Source organism: Heteronotia binoei, chromosome 1 (assembly GCF_032191835.1).
Source record: "Heteronotia binoei isolate CCM8104 ecotype False Entrance Well chromosome 1, APGP_CSIRO_Hbin_v1, whole genome shotgun sequence".
In the NCBI taxonomy this organism is placed as follows: domain Eukaryota; kingdom Metazoa; phylum Chordata; class Lepidosauria; order Squamata; family Gekkonidae; genus Heteronotia; species Heteronotia binoei.
Window position 1 is genome coordinate 282,164,697 of NC_083223.1, and position 16,134 is coordinate 282,180,830.

The 16,134-nt window shown below is 48.1% G+C and overlaps 1 protein-coding gene and 1 long non-coding RNA gene across 2 annotated transcripts in view; both read right to left on the minus strand.

The window, feature by feature from the left end:
* The window catches only part of LOC132587509 (annexin A9-like), a 31,346-nt gene that overhangs the window by 2,116 nt on the left and 13,096 nt on the right, over positions 1-16,134 (minus strand). Inside the window, exons 6-11 of the mRNA XM_060259821.1 lie at positions 15,604-15,683; positions 12,392-12,451; positions 7,334-7,430; positions 6,304-6,417; positions 4,899-4,957; positions 1,059-1,181 (exon numbers count right to left, since the gene is read on the minus strand). Of these exons, the coding sequence (XP_060115804.1) occupies positions 1,059-1,181; positions 4,899-4,957; positions 6,304-6,417; positions 7,334-7,430; positions 12,392-12,451; positions 15,604-15,683 (533 nt within the window). The remainder of the gene's footprint in view (positions 1-1,058; positions 1,182-4,898; positions 4,958-6,303; positions 6,418-7,333; positions 7,431-12,391; positions 12,452-15,603; positions 15,684-16,134) is intronic.
* LOC132588879 (uncharacterized) lies at positions 7,342-15,703 on the minus strand. The gene is made up of 3 exons (XR_009556529.1): positions 15,604-15,703; positions 12,392-12,451; positions 7,342-7,430 (listed from the first exon to the last, which is right to left on the minus strand). It is a non-coding gene; the product is annotated as an uncharacterized LOC132588879 (long non-coding RNA).

Genomic DNA, 16,134 nt, shown 5'->3' on the forward strand with positions numbered 1-16,134 from the left:
CGGTCAAACAGAGGAAGACAGCTCCTTTATGGCTTGCTCATGAGCTCCCTAGAGGTCATCCAGCTGCTCCTTACTAGGAACAGTCAAGGCTTTCTTTGTAGCAGGAACTCCTTTGCATGTTAGGCCATGCCCCTCTTATATAGCCAATCCTCCAAGAGCTTACAAGGCTCTTATTACAGGGCCTACTGTAAGCTCCAGTAGGATTGGCTACATCAGGGGAATTCCTTTTTTTGGTAGCAGGAACTACAAAGGAGTTCCTGCTACCAAAAAAGCCCTCAGAACACTAAAAAAGTAGTCCCCTGTGCAAGCACCACGTGGCGTTACGTCACATCACGTTTTCACGGCAGACTTTTTACAGGGTGCTTTGCCATGGCCTTCCCCAGTCATCTACACTTCCCCCCCAGCAAGCTGGGTACTCACTTTACCAACCTCAGAAGGATGGAAGGCTGAGTCAACCTTGAGCCGGCCATCTGAACCCAGCTTCCACCGGGATTGAAATCAAGTGGTGAGCAGAGCTCGGGCTGAAAGACTGCAGCTTTACCACTCTGCACTACTGGACTAGAATTATCCATATTTTCTTTTAACCCTAACCTGACCACTCCCCCCCCCGCCAATGTGAGTTCTGTCATCCAACACAGAGCTCCCCAACCTTTTTGGCACCAGAGAACCGGTTTTATGGAAGACAATTTTTCTACAGACTGATGGGGGTGGGAGTGCTGGTGTTTTTGCCGCCTCAGGCTGCCCCCACACCCCATCCCTGCCGCCCATGGGGAGGTCTTTAAATGAGGAGCAGGCGAAGGTCACTGCCGCACTACCCCTTCTGCCTGCCCGAGACCCGGGTGAATGAAAGAAGTAGTGCTTCAGAGTGAAGTTGCGCTGCCTCTTTTGTCCAACTGGGCAGGGGAAAGGAACAGTGCGTTGCCTCTGTCTCACTCCACAGCTCAGTTGCTAACAGCTCATGGACCGGTACCAGGCCACGGCCCGGGGGTTGGGGACCCCTGATCTAACACACCCACACCCACATCAGTAAAATCCTAAACAAAGTTGGGAAATCTTACCCGGATGAACGAATAGAGCGACATCCCATATTGCTTTCTGAATTCCGCCCGTATGCTGAGGAGATCGGTCTCGCTGCGGGAAACCAGGATGCGGATCAAAGTTTTGTGGCAGGCAGATGGGCCCTTTAGGAAGAAGGAGAAATTAAAAGGGGGCGGGGTTTCCAGGCGAACAGTAAAAGGTAACCATTCAAAAGACTCACTTCTTCGATGACAACCTTCAACGCCATCTCTGAGCACAACCTCCCCCTTCCAAAACTAAGCCAAGAGATGCTGAACTAAACCAAATTCAGATTCTGCACTGCCCGTCCCCACTTCTCTCTCCCTTCCCTAAGAAGAGGAAGAAGATGAAGAAAATATTGGATTTATATCCCGCCCTCCACTCCGAAGAGTCTCAGAGCGGCTCACAATCTCCTTCCCCTTCCTCCCCCACAGCAGACACCCTGTGAGGTAGATGAAGATATTGGATTTATATCCCGCCCTCCACTCCGAAGAGTCTTAGAGCGGCTCATAATCTCCTTTCCCTTCCTCCCCCACAACAGACACCCTGTGAGGTAGATGAAGATATTGGATTTATATCCCGCCCTCCACTCCGAAGAGTCTCAGAGCGGCTCACAATCTCCTTTCCCTTCCTCCCCCACAACAGACACCCTGTGAGGTAGATGAAGATATTGGATTTATATCCCGCCCTCCACTCCGAAGAGTCTCAGAGCGGCTCACAATCTCCTTTACCTTCCTCCCCCACAACAGACACCCTGTGAGGTAGATGAAGATATTGGATTTATATCCCGCCCTCCACTCCGAAGAGTCTCAGAGCGGCTCACAATCTCCTTTGCCTTCCTCCCCCACAACAGACACCCTGTGAGGTAGATGAAGATATTGGATTTATATCCCTCCCTCCACTCCGAAGAGTCTCAGAGAGGCTCACAATCTCCTTTACCTTCCTTCCCCACAACAGACACCCTGTGAGGTGGGTGGGGCTGAGAGGGCTCTCACAGCAGCTGCCCTTTCAAGGACAACCTCTGCCAGAGCTATGGCTGACCCAAGGCCATGCTAGCAGGTGCAAGTGGAGGAGAAGAAGACATTTTGTGTGCGGGGATCACTTCAGGCATCCCAACAAAGTCCAGCAAAAGAAAACGAAACAGGAGTTCCCTGCAACTGACAAGTCGGTTTCTGGACTTTCCGCATTGGACTGTTGGCTTTCTAGTCGAGTCTGCCAAAGAATTACATGTAAAAAGCGCATGGGGATGTTTTACTCCGTAAGTATTGTTATTTCACTGTCTACTGCTTCTTGATATCTACTTTAATATATTATCTGATTTATAGCTGTTGGGACCGTGAGCATTTTTTTGCTTTTTTTTTTGCCTTCGAGGAATACGGTTGCCTCTTCTGGTTGGTTTAATTCACAGAATGAGCCTTGCTGTCAGATGGCCATCTAGCCTCTGTTTAGAAACCTCCATATCACCTGCGACTCCTCGAGCGCTTTCATCAGCGCTGCCTTCGCACCATCCTCAACATCCACTGGAGTGACTTTGTGACCAACACTGAAGTCCTCAAGCGGGCAGAGGTTACCAGCATCGAGGCACTGCTGCTGAAGACGCAGCTGCGCTGGGCAGGGCATATTTCTAGGATGGAAAACCACCGCCTTCCCAAGATTGCCCTGTATGGCGAACTCTCCACCGGCCATCGAAATAGAGGGGCACCAAAGAAGAGGTACAAGGACTCCTTGAAGAAATCCCTTGGCACCTGTCGCATCAACCATCACCAGTGGTCTGACCTAGCCTCAGATCGCAAAGCATGGAGGCACACCATCCACCAGGCTGTCTCTTCCTTTGAGAACGCACGCATAGCTGGTCTTGAGGACAAAAGGAGATTGAGGAAGAATCGCACTGCTACAGCACCAACCCCAAATCAGACTTTTCCCTGCAGCCACTGTGGCCGGATCTGCCTGTCCCGCATTGGTCTTGTCAGCCACCATTGAGCCTGCAGCAGACGTGGACTACTGCACCCTTCTTAAATCTTCGTTCGCGAAGCCAAGCCGAGAGAGAGAGAAACCTCCATGGAAGGAGAGCCCACCATCTCCCAAGGAAGCCTGTTCCACTGAGGAACCGCTCTAACAGTCAAGAAGTTCTTCCTAATGTTGAAACCAAGGATTAAGATGAAGATTTTAACAGATGCCAAAGAGAGAGGTGGTTTTCAGCTCCCGGATTTAAGACTGTATCATGATGCGGTTTGTTTGACATGGATCAAAGATTGGATAATGCTGTTAGATAAAAAACCTCTACGGTTAGAAGCTCATGGGAATAAATTCGGCTGGCACGCGTATTTGTGTTATGGGAAGAATAAGATGGACGTTTTTTTCTCTCACCATTATATCAGAAACAGTTTATTAAACACTTGGATAAAATATAAGAAATATGGTGACGAAAGAAAACCGCTGTGGATAGTGCCAGCAGAAGTAATAAAAACAACAGCTGAATCCGATGAAGAAAGAGAGATGTCATATAATCAACTGCTCAAGATTCAAGGAGACAAAATTGAATTAAAATCTGCAGAAGAGTTAAATAATAAGTACGACTGGTTTCAAATGCAACAAATTAAAAGCTTGATGGAAAATGATATTAAATCGGATGGAATTAGACGTGAGCAAACAGAACTGGAAAGGGTCCTGCTTGGAGATAATGAAAAATTAATATCAAAAGTATATAAATTACGGTATTATTGAAATGGTCTACAGAAGAAGAAGTAGTAAAGTCTCAAATGGTCAAATGGGCAATCAATGTGAATAGAGAAATACAAATGGATACGTGGGAGCACCTTTGGAAGAACTCGATGAAGATCTCAACTTGTCAGAGTATTAAAGAGAACTGTTTTAAGATGATGTATAGGTGGTATATGACTCCGAAAAAGCTGGCTAGGATGAGTAAGAAGATGTCGGATAGATGTTGGAAATGTAGAAAACACGAAGGTTCTTTCTTTCACATGTGGTGGACTTGGGAAAAGCGAAAGAATTTTGGAAGATGATACAACAAGAAATCTCCAAAATTTTGGGTTATGACTTTAAGAAAACTGCAGAGATTTTTTTGCTTGGATTACAATTAGAAAAATTTTCAAAGGAAGACAGGACTTTAATTTGGTACTTGCTCTCAGCTGCTAGGACATTGTATGCGCAGCTGTGGAAACAGGGAAAAATACTAAAGAAATGGGATTGGATTGTGAAAGTTTTATCGTGGAGTGAGATGGACCAATTAACGAAAACTTTAAGAGACTATGATTTAGATTTATTCATGAAGGAGTGGAAGAAATTTAAAGGATATATGGAGAAAGAATGGAATGGTAAAAGACACTGGACAATTTTTAGTATTAATGAAAAAGAAAAATATTGAACTTTGAACTTTGATTGGTTAGCAGTACCTTTATAATTGAATCTAAATTTATAACTTCGGGGAAGTCAAATATTGGAGGGGGGGTTGAAATATCATATGGGTTAGTAAAGAAAAGAGACAATTAAGTATTGTAACCATATGTTATTAATAAATTGTTAAAAACAAGAAGTTCTTCCTAAGGTTGAGCCAGAAACTCTTCTGATTTAATTTCAACCTGTTGGTTCTGGTCCGACCTTCCAGGGCCATAAAAACAATTCCACACCCTCCTCTCTAGGACAGCCCTTCAAGGACTTGAAGATGGTGATCCTATCACCTCTCAGCCGCCTACTCTCCAGGCTAAACGTGTCCAGCTCCTTCAGCCTTTCCCCTTATGACTTGGGATCTCCTTTCAATAACCTGCCCTCTCTGCTTTCTGGGAAGGTATGCTAGAGAGACAGTTGGGCAGAATGAGACTCACCTTAATTGCTTGGCGGAGTCTGATGGCGAAATAGAGAGGGGTGTTCCTCAGGACTGAGACTACCAGAGAGAGAGAGAGAGAACACAAGGACTTGAGAAGAACACATGAGCCAACTAACCCAGTCTCCTTTTTCCACCAGCATCTATAGATACTTCCAAGAAATCTGAAGGGCCATCTAGAGTTGCTTTCTGTCTCCCACCCCACAACAAGCTAAGCAAGGATCCTTGTGGTTGTGAGTTCCACAGGATAATTATGCACCATGAGAGAAAGCATCTTCTTTGATCTGACTTGAAACTGACAGTAAATCAATTTTATTGTGTGATCCCAAGAGGAGAAATGGGGTCCCTCTGTTCCCCCTTTCCCACACCAGGAATAATTTTAGAACCCACTAGTCCTTTGGTCCTCATTTTACTTTTCAGATGATTTAAGCTTGCCTCACTGGGAAAGATGCTAGATCTTATTTTTATTTAAACCCCTGTAAGAACCTCAGAAGACCTCTGATGGATCAGACCAGGGAGGGTCCATCTAGTGCAGCCTCCTGTCTCACACAGTGGCCAGCCAGTTCCTCTGGAGGGCCAACAACAGGGCAGAGAGGCTGAGGCCTTCCCCTGAGAAGAGCATCAGAAGAGCCCTGCTGGGTCAGACCAGGGAGAGTCCATCTAGTGCAGCCTCCTGTCTCACACAGTGGTCAACCAGTTCCTCTGGAGGGTCAGCAACGGGGCAGAGAAGCTGAAGCCTTCATAAGAACATCAGAAGAGCCCTTGTGGATCAGACCAGTGAGGGTCCATCTAGTCCAGCCTCCTGTCTCACACAGGGCCAACCACTTCATCTGGAGGGCCAAGTACAGGGCAGAGAGTCCAAGGCCTTCCCCTGAGAAGAACATCACAAGAGCCCTGCTTGGTCAGACCAGTGAGGGTCCATCTAGTCCAGCCTCCTGTCTCACACAGGGGCCAACCAGTTCCTCTGGAGGGCCAACTACAGGGCAGAGAGGCCGAGGCCTTCCCCTGAGAAGAACATCAGAAGAGCCCTGCTGGGTCAGACCAGGGAGGGTCCATCTAGTCCAGCCTCCTGTCTCACACAGTGGCCAACCAGTTCCTCTAGAGGGCCAGCAACGGGGCAGAGAAGCTGAGGCCTTCATAAGAACATCAGAAGAGCCCTGCTGGATCGGACCAGTGGTCTAGCCTCCTGTCATTCCACTAGCTTAATCTCAGCTACAGGACTTGGGAAACGATCCAACATAAGAATGCCCCTGACAACACGCAGAGGGCATTTCCACAGCCAATCTTCACCTGCATTCTGGACTGAGACAAAAGGCCTTTAGGTAAGAATAATGCGGCTTCAATGCAGAAGCAAGCCCCTCAACCCCTTTTGTTGGAAAAGTCTGCTGTCTTGAGGCTGTGCTTACCCAGTGTCAAGATACCCACTTTGGCGTTGCCCTGGAAGAACTTCGCTACAGCTTCCTCTATCTGGAGCCCGGTCATCTTGTGGTACAAGCTGAATACTGCGAGAGAAAGGAATCCTTCGGTTGGCATCTCTCAACTTTCTGGCAGCCGAGGAATTTATGCAGGAGCTACACTTAGAACGCATGCCCCTGAAAAGGCTAACTTTGAGGGAGACGGAACGTTCAAAGGAAGGCGGTTTTCATAGCCAAATGCTACACGAAGCCTAACCCATTCCCCGTGCTCCCTCTAAACAGAGTTAGCGTGTGCTAGCTCACAGATTTTTAGCCTCCTGCTCACACATTTTTGTCATAGCTCAGGAAGAATGGCCCCAGAGCGCAATAATTTATGCTGTAGCCCTCAACTTTAACTATTTATTTATTTATTTATTTAGAATTTATATCCCGCCCTTCCCACGAATGGCTCAGGGCGGCTTCCAACAATAGATCCCACATAACAATAAGCAATATTTAAACATGTGAGGGAATAAACAATTAAAACAGATAAAACAGATAAAACTCTAAAAATTAATAAATATTCAAGTATACATAAAGGAAATCTGGCAAGTTGCGTTAGGTTCTCAAGCTAGGTATAGGCTAGCCGGAAGAGGGTCGTCTCACAGGCCCTGCGGAACTGAACTAGGTCCCGCAGGGCCCTCACCTCCTCCGGCAGCTGTTTCCACCATGTAGGGGCCATAACAGAGAAAGCCCTTTCTCTGGTGGATTTCAAGCGATTTCATGCCAGTAGAAGAAGATATTGGATTTATATCCCGCCCTCCATTCCGAAGAGTCTCAGAGCGGCCCACAATCTCCGGTTCTCCCAGATAAGAGTCCGCACACTTAACCACGACACCAAACGGGCTCTCCGGTTTGTAGCTCATAGGGTTGCCTCCTGGAGATTGACATCTCTACCGTGGGCTTAGACTGGAGTAATTTGACGCAGGCTTGCACCGTAAACCACCCCCATCTCAAAACTACAGGCGAGTCGCGGTCTTGCCTCTGTTGAGATGTTCAGGGCTGCGCTGGGCGAGGATCTTGATCCATTTCCTCTCATCCGTCCTGCCGATGTAGCCAGCGCCCGCGTTCACGAGAGCCTGCAAGGAGATATCGCCAACGGCAAGCAGATTTCATGGGATATTTTAAGAACATAAGAACATAAGAGAAGCCCTGTTGGATCAGGCCAATGACCCCTCCAGTCCAACACTCTGTGTCTTATAAGAACATAAGAGAAGCCATGTTGGATCAGGCCAATGACCCCTCCAGTCCAACACTCTGTGTCTCATAAGAACATAAGAGAAGCCCTGTTGGATCAGGCCAGTGGCCCCTCCAGTCCAACACTCTGTGTCTCATAAGAACATAAGAGAAGCCCTGTTGGATCAGGCCAGTGGCCCCTCCAGTCCAACACTCTGTCACATAAGAACATAAGAGAAGCCATGCTGGATCAGGCCAACGGCCCATCCAGTCCAACACTCTGTGTCACATAAGAACATAAGAGAAGCCATGTTGGATCAGGCCGATGGCCCATCCAGTCCAACACTCTGTGTCTCATAAGAACATAAGAGAAGCCCTGTTGGATCAGGCCAGTGGCCCATCCAGTCCAACACTCTGTGTCTCATAAGAACAAAGGAGAAGCCATGTTGGATCAGGCCAATGGCCCATCCAGTCCAACACTCTGTGTCACACAGTGGCAAAAAAAATTTGTATATACACACACACTGTGGCTAATAGCCACTGATGGACCTGTGCTCCATATTTTTATCTAAACCCCTCTTGAAGGTGGCTATACTTGTGGCCGCCACAATCTCCTGTGGCAGTGAATTCCACATGTTAATCACCCTTTGGGTGAAGAAGTACTTCCTTTTATCCGTTTTAACCTGTCTGCTCAGCAATTTCATTGAATGCCCACGAGTTCTTGTATTGTGAGAAAGGGAGAAAAGTACGTCTTTCTCTACTTTCTCCATCCCATGCATTATCATTTTGACACGCTGCTCTACTCTTCAGTGGGGTTACCAACCTCCAGGTGGTAGCTGGAGATCTCCTAGGATTATAACTGATCTCTGGGCGACAAGCGATCAGGCCCCCTGGAGAAAATGGCTGCTTTGGAGGTATGACACCCCACTGAAGTCCCGCCCCTCCCCAAACCCCGCCTTCAGGCTCCACTCCACGAGTCTCCAGGTGTTTCCCCCACCTGAAGCTGACAACCAGAAGAAGAGAAGAAGATTTGTATCCCGCCCTCTACTCTGAATCTCAGAGTCTCAGAGCAGCTCACAATCTCCTTCCCCTTCCTCCCCCTCCACAGATAGCCTGTGAGGTTGGTGGGGCTGAGAGAGCTCTCCCAGAAGCTGCACTTTCAAGGACAGCTCTGCGAGAGCAATGGCTAACCCGAGGCCATTCCAGCAGCTGCAAGTGGAGGAGTGGGGAATCCAACCCAGTTCTCCCACACACTTAACCACTACACCAAACAGACTCTCCTGAGGGCACCCCCGACATACAAGCATGGTTCAAGCTTCAGCCCCAGGACCTATTTTTAGTGCCTAAGTTAAGCCTCAGAACGTCAGGAACAGGAAGGATGGATATCCTGAAGACTTGTACAGAGTATTTTTTTCCTTTGGGTTAGACCAGACAGAAATTCAAATCAATCCAATCGCTGGAGTCACCTTGCCCCCACATTTAGGGGGTTGGATGGTGTAAGCCCCCTGCACTTCTGTTTTCTACAGAATTATTTGAATCTCGGATACTTGGAAGGGCATTCACACACTGAACCCCAGAAGGTGAATCTAGGGCTGCCAAACCCAGGGGGGGGCAGGGGGTCCCCCAATTTGGAAGCCCTCCCCACCTGCTTCAGGGCCAGCAGAAAGCACTGGCGGGGGGGGGGGGAAGGTCTGCTGGGCACTCCACGATTCCCTAGGGAGATGGATTCCCATAGTCCAGGGGTGGCCAACGGTAGCTCTCCAGATGTTTCTTGCCTACAACTCCCATCAGCCCCAGCCATTGGCCACCCCGCCATAGGGCATAATGAAAAATTGATCCGTGGGTATCTAGAGCTCAGGGGACTGTTTTTTGAGGCACCAAATTCGCAGCATAGCATCCCGTGCCTCTCCTCAAAACGCCCTCCTCGTTTCAAAAAGATTGGACCAGGGGGGTCCAATTCTGTGAGCCCGCAAAGAAGGCGACCCTCTCCTTCGTTATTTCGGATGGAGGGAAGGCATTTAAAAGGTGTGCGGTCCCTTTAAATACAATGGCCAGCGCTCCCTTGGGAGTTCAGCTGTGCTTGAAAGACCCTTGCTCCTGGCCCCACCCCCAAAGTCTCCTGGCACCACCCCCAAAGTCTCCTGGCTCCGCCCCCAAAGTTCCCAGAAGTTTCTTGAACTGGACTTGGCAACCCTTAGGTGAAGCACATCAAAAGAGTCTTCTCTAAGAATTGTGATTATTGAATTAGTAGAATATAGTTACATGGTAATTATGCATATATGAGTTAAGATAAAATTAAGACAGCTGGAATTCCGGAGTTGATTTTATAACTTTGAGTTTTGTGTTTAATAAGCACTAAGTGAATTATAGAGACAGGGTTAGTGAAAGTTAACCCTTTGTGTAAAATTTTTATAATGGTGGAAAGATATTTAGTAGTGTATGACAACATTAATTGAACTTTTAATGATAAAGAGGTATTGGGATATTGTGATAAAAGTATTAGTAGAACATAGCTATTTGGTAAATATATATATATGAGAGTTAAGATAAGACTAAGATAGAGGGAACTCTGGAACTGAATTAATAATTATGAGCGTTGTGTTTAATAAGTGCTAAGTGATTATTAGAGAAAAGGTTAGTGAATTATATATATATATATTCTAAAGATTTTATAATTGTGAATTTACCTTTAATATGCTTTTAATTTGTTTTAAGTACCGGCGGAGGTCATGAATAAGAGGGGGGGGGGAGGAAAATATGCAATGTATTGGAGAAGTATACTTGAATTTGAATAGATGAATGTATTTCAATATATTGCAAAATAAAAGTTTGGTTACCAAAAAAAAAAAGGGTCTTCTCTAAAAGAAGCCCCAGAACTTATGAAGCTTTTCTCAAGAGCCGGTTTGGTGTAGTGGTTAAGTGTGTGGACTCTTATCTGGGAGAACCGGGTTTGATTCCCCACTCCTCCACTTGCACCTGCTGGAATGGCCATAGCTCTGGCAGAGGTTGTCCTTGAAAGGGCAGCTGCTGTGAGAGCCCTCTCCAGCCCCACCCACCTCACAGGGTGTCTGTTGTGGGGGAGGAAGGTAAAGGAGATTGTGAGCCGCTCTGAGACTCTTCGGAGTGGAGGGCGGGATATAAATCCAATATCTTCTATCTTCTTCTTCTTCTTCATACTTTATCCCCGGTTTCCTAGTCAGAATTAGAGGCAGGCGTTCCAGGACAGCCGGCGTCACTCCAAGATGCGGCTGGAGCGGCAGAACTCCTTTCTTTCTTATTCATATGCATGGATTTATACATGCAGACATAAGGGCATTTGCATCCGTTTAATAATCTGTTCTGTCAGCACTCTGCATCGACAAATTCACGCCGGTTGCTTGTCTCGCACCAAGAATCGATAGACAGATGCTCATTTGTATGCAAACCCATTCCATTCTTTTAGGGCTGCCAAATTCAAGAAATATCTGGGGACTTTGGGGGTGGAGCCAGGAGACACTGGGGGTGGAGCCAGCAGCAAGGGTGTGACAAGCAGAATTGAACTCCAAAGGGAGCTCTGGCCATCACATTGAAAGGGACCGCACACCTTTTAAATACCATTTCCCCATGGGGAATAATGAAGGAAAGGGACGCCTTCTTTGGGGGCTCATAGAATCGGACCCCTGAGCCAATCTTTTTGAAAATTGGAGTGTATTTTGGGAAGAGCCACTGGATGCTATGCTGAAAACATTGGTGCCTCTGTCTCAAAAAACAGCCCCTCCAGAGCCCAAGATACCCATAGATCAATTTTCCATTGTACCCCATGGGAATTGGTCTCCACAGGGAATAATAGAGGGCCCAGCAGACATTTCCCTCCCCTCTCCGCTTTCTGGTGACCCTGAAGTGGGGGGAGGGCCTTCAAACCGGGGGATCCCCTGCCCCCACCTGGGGATTGGCAACCCTACTGGAGCTGCTGACCCTTCTTGGGAGAAATGCCAGGAATAAATGAAGGAAATGGAAATAGCTGGAGCCTGAGATGTGGCTGCAATCAGTAGCTGCAGGCCTTGGATTTCAGCAGGAGCTCATCGGAGTGCAGCTCCTGATTCTTTCTCCTCACCTTGTCCATTGAATGGGAGGTGCAGCTGCATAACAATCCCTGGATTAGGAGAGCGGGCAGCCAGCCAGCCACTAGGGACCTTGCCACACACCCAGCAGCCCTCATTAACCCTTGGAGAAGCCCGCGCCACCCTTTCTCCACTTCTTACGTGATTTTGGGCAGGGGGTGGTTTGCTGGTCTTTTGACTGGCGGGGGCGGCCCAGGAGAGCCCCAGGTGAGCGAGGCCTGCTTGGGCTGGCTGGATCTCTACCTAGCCCAAGCAGGCCTCACTCACCCGGGGCTCTCCTTTCTTGCATCGGGGTCGGCCCAGGAGAGCCCCAGGTGAGCGAGGCCTGCTTGGGCTGGCTGGATCTCTAGCTAGCCCAAGCAGGCCTCACTCGCCCGGGGCTCTCCTTTCTTGCATCGGGGTCGGCCCAGGAGAGCCCCAGGTGAGCGAGGCCTGCTTGGGCTGGCTGGATCTCTAGCTAGCCCAAGCAGGCCTCGCTCGCCCGGGGCTCTCCTTTCTTGCATCGGGGTCGGCCCAGGAGAGCCCCAGGTGAGCGAGGCCTGCTTGGGCTGGCTGGATCTCTAGCTAGCCCAAGCAGGCCTCGCTCTCCCGGGGCTCTCCTTTCTTGCATTGGTTTGCTTTTGGCTGTGGGGTTTATTAAAAACCCACTGAGTAGCTGGATTTCCCAGGAGGTGAATGGGTGCGGAAGCAGATCAGGACTTGCAAAGCCCGGATATGACCCCCTCCTTCCTGCTCTCACGGTCCCCGTCCCCAACCTGTCTCACCTTGGCATCTTCTTCGATCAAGACGTAGTCAATGACCCCGGAGTATTTCTCCCGGCTGGTCTGTGGGAGATGGAAACACAGGAAACAAGGAGTGGCAGTTTGACCGGGCAGTTCCCCCACGTCCAATCAGATTGTCCCGCTAGGAGGCCTCAATGAAATATCCAAGTGTCTTCCATGTCTGTTTTCAATACGGCTTCTTTCTTTTGAAAACTCAACTGCCCGGAACAAAGTTTGAGTCAGTGACATCTTCAACACCAACAAAGTTGAAGGAGCTGGGGATGTTTAACCTGGAGAGGAGGCGGCTGAGAGGTGATAGGATCACCATCTTCAAGTACCTGAAGAGCTGTCCTAGAGAGGAGAGTGCGAAATTGTTTTCTGTGGCCCCGGAAGGGAGGACCAGAGTCAATGGGTTGAAATTAAATCAAAAGAGTTTCCGGCTCAACATTAGGAAGAACTTATTGACCATTAGAACGGTTCCTCAGTGGAACAGGCTTCCTCCTTGGGAGGTGGTGGGCTCCCCTTCCTTGGAGGTTTTTAAACAGAGGCTAGATGGCCATCTATGCAATGAAGATCCTGTGAATTTAGGCAAAAGTATTTGTGAGTTTCCTATATTGTGCAGGTGTTGGACTAGATGACCCTGGAGGTGCCTTCCAACTCTAGGATTCTATGATTCTTCGGGAGGTGGTGGGCTCTCCTTCCTTGGAGGTTTTTAAACAGAGGCTGGATGGCCATCTGACAGCAATGAAGATCCTGTGAATTAAGGGGGAGGTGTTTGTGAGTCTCCTGCATTGTGCAGGGGGTTGGACTAGATGACCCTGGAGGTCACTTCCAACTCTAGGATTCTATGATTCTTTGGGAGGTGGTGGGCTCTCCTTCCTTGGAGGTTTTTAAACAGAGGCTAGATGGCCATCTGACAGCAATGAAGATCCTGTGAATTTACGGGGAGGTATTTGTGAGTTTCCTGCATTGTGCAGGGGGTTGGACTAGATGACCCTGGAGATCCCTTCCAACTCTAGGATTCTATGACTGTTAAGAGCGGTTCCTCAGTGGAACAGGCTTCCTCCTCAGGAGGTGGTGGGCTCTCCTTCCTTGGAAGTTTTTAAACAGAGGCTAGATGGCCATCTGACAGCAATGAAGTTCCTGTGAATTTAGGGGGAGGGATTTGTGAGTTTCCTGCATCGTGCAGGGGGTTGGACTAGATGACCCTGGAGGTCCCTTCCAACTCTATGATTGTGTGATTCTGAAGTTTAATTCTGAGTATAAGCTTGAAGAAGCGTGCATGTCAAGAATGCTTCTGCCATGAGCACCTTCTAATTTGGTCCAGACCCTTGTACCAGCTATATGTGCTGGCTTGCTACGCAACTGTTCTGTCTGTAACAAAGTACAAGTAACCTTTTCCCACTCTGAGATAAGTGGTATGCCTAGGCGTTGGAGGTCAGCCACAACTCAGAGACTTTCATCTTTAGAGTAACAGGCCTCAGCTAGAAATAATAACAAGGGAAGGGAAGGTGAGATGCTTCATTGGTAGAGAAAACGGCACTTAACAATTCAAACTTGTAACGGTCTGGACCCTAAGGTTATAACTGCCTATCTGAGCCTGGGGACTCCGTTTCACCAAGATACCATCTTGGAACTGTAACATCTTCATTCACTGAATAGGGGGTCTTTGTGAATTTCCTGCATTGTGCAGGAGGTTGAACTAGATGACCCTGGTGGTCCCTTCCAACTCTATTCTATGAAACAACCTTATACGATTTCACCATAGAGGTTTTCATCGATAAGGACTGTGCATGCACTGTCAAGTTTATGAAAGTTTATCCCCAGAATTAAACTTTGTTGGTCTTCAAGGTGCCACTGAACTCAGACTCTGTTCTGTTGCTTCTGGCCAACACAGCGACTCACCTGAACATAATTTCCCAAGATAAGAACATAAGAACACAAGAGAAGCCCTGTTGGATCAGGCCAATGGCCCCTCCAGTCCAACACTCTGTGTCTCATAAGAACAGAAGAGAAGCCCTGTTGGATCAGGCCAGTGGCCCATCCAGGCCAACACTCTGTGTCACACAGTGGCCAAAAAACCCAGGTGCCATCAGGAGGTCCTCCAGTGGGGCCAGGACACTAGAAGCCCTCCCAGTGTGTCCCCCCAAACACCAAGAAGACAGAGCATCCCTGCCCCAGACAGAGTTCCAACAATATGCTATGGCTAATAGCCACTGATGGACCTCTGCTCCATATTTTTATCTAACCCCCTCTTGAAGCTGGCTATGCTTGTACCTGCCACCACCTCTTGTGGCGGTGAATTCCACATGTTAATCACCCTTCGGGTGAAGAAGTACTTCCTTTTATCCGTTCTAACCCGACTGCTCAGCAATTTCATTGAGTGCTCCCGAGTTCTTGTATTGTGAGAAAGGGAGAAAAGGACTTCTTTCTGTACTTTCTCCATCCCATGCATTATCTTGTAAACCTCTATCATGTCACCCCACAGTCGACGTTTCTCCAAGCTAAAGAGTCCCAAGCGTTTCAACCTTTCTTCATAGGGAAAGTGTTCCAAACCTTTAATCATTCTAGTTGCCCTTTTCTGGACTTTTTCCAATGCTATAATATCCTTTTTGAGGTGCGGTGACCAGAACTGCACACAGTATTCCAAATGAGACCGCACCATCGATTTATACAGGGGCATTATGATACTGGCTGATTTATTTTCAGTTCCCTTCCTAATAATTCCCAGCATGGCATTGGCCTTTTTTATTGCAACCACACACTGTCTTGACATTTATCAAGGATGAACGGAGATGGGAGGGAGAACATCTTTAACCCTTTTCACTCTCCTGGGCATTCAAAACTAACAAGATGACAACAGATACTTCTTCTTAGTAAAGTGTCCTGGAAGCTGCAGAAGTTTTCTAGCCTTCAGCTCACACATTTTTGTCTTAGCTCAGGGAATGTGGCCCCAGAGCAAACTAATTTATTCATTAACTCACAACACCAGCAGCTCACAAAGTAGAATTTTTGCTCACAAGACTCCAAAACTTAGGGAGTATCGGTGCCATGGTACCCATGAGAAGCACGTTGGAGCTCTAGATGGTCACCGAGTTTTGCTGATTATTTGGTCTGGTCCTTCCCGTAGCCTTTTTGGGGATGGCCTCTTTTTTGCCAGAAGAAAAACAGGACAAATCCCACTCACTGTCTTGATTCTGAAACAATCTTATTACCTTGATCAGCGCAAGCAGGAGGTCTTTAAAACAGCCGCTGGGGCCAGACGCGACTTCCGTCTCTAAGTCCGATTTGAAATCTAGATGAGGAGGAGGAAGCAGGGTGGATGGGGGTGGGGGGGGGGGAGAGAAAACCCAGATGAAAAGAAAGGGATTACATTTGGAGTGTCACAGGAGGTGTGGAATCCACTCCCAGGAGGGAGCTGTCTGGGATCGAGCAGCAGTTGCTACTCAAGAAACGGTGCTCAGATGGCAACTAGAGCAGTCCAGGGGGTTGCCAACTCCAGGCTAAGACATTCCTAGAGATTTGGGGATGGATCCTGGGTAGACTGGAATCTGGGAGGGACTTCAATGGGGTGTAACGCCAGAGCCATACTAACAACAGAAGAGCCCTACTGGGTCAGACCAGGGAGGGTCCATCTAGTTCAGCCTCCTGTCTCACACAGTGGCCAACCAGTTCCTCTGGAGGGCCAACAACAGGGCAGAGAGAGGCCTTCCTTTGAGAAGAACATCAGAAGAGCCCTGCTGGGT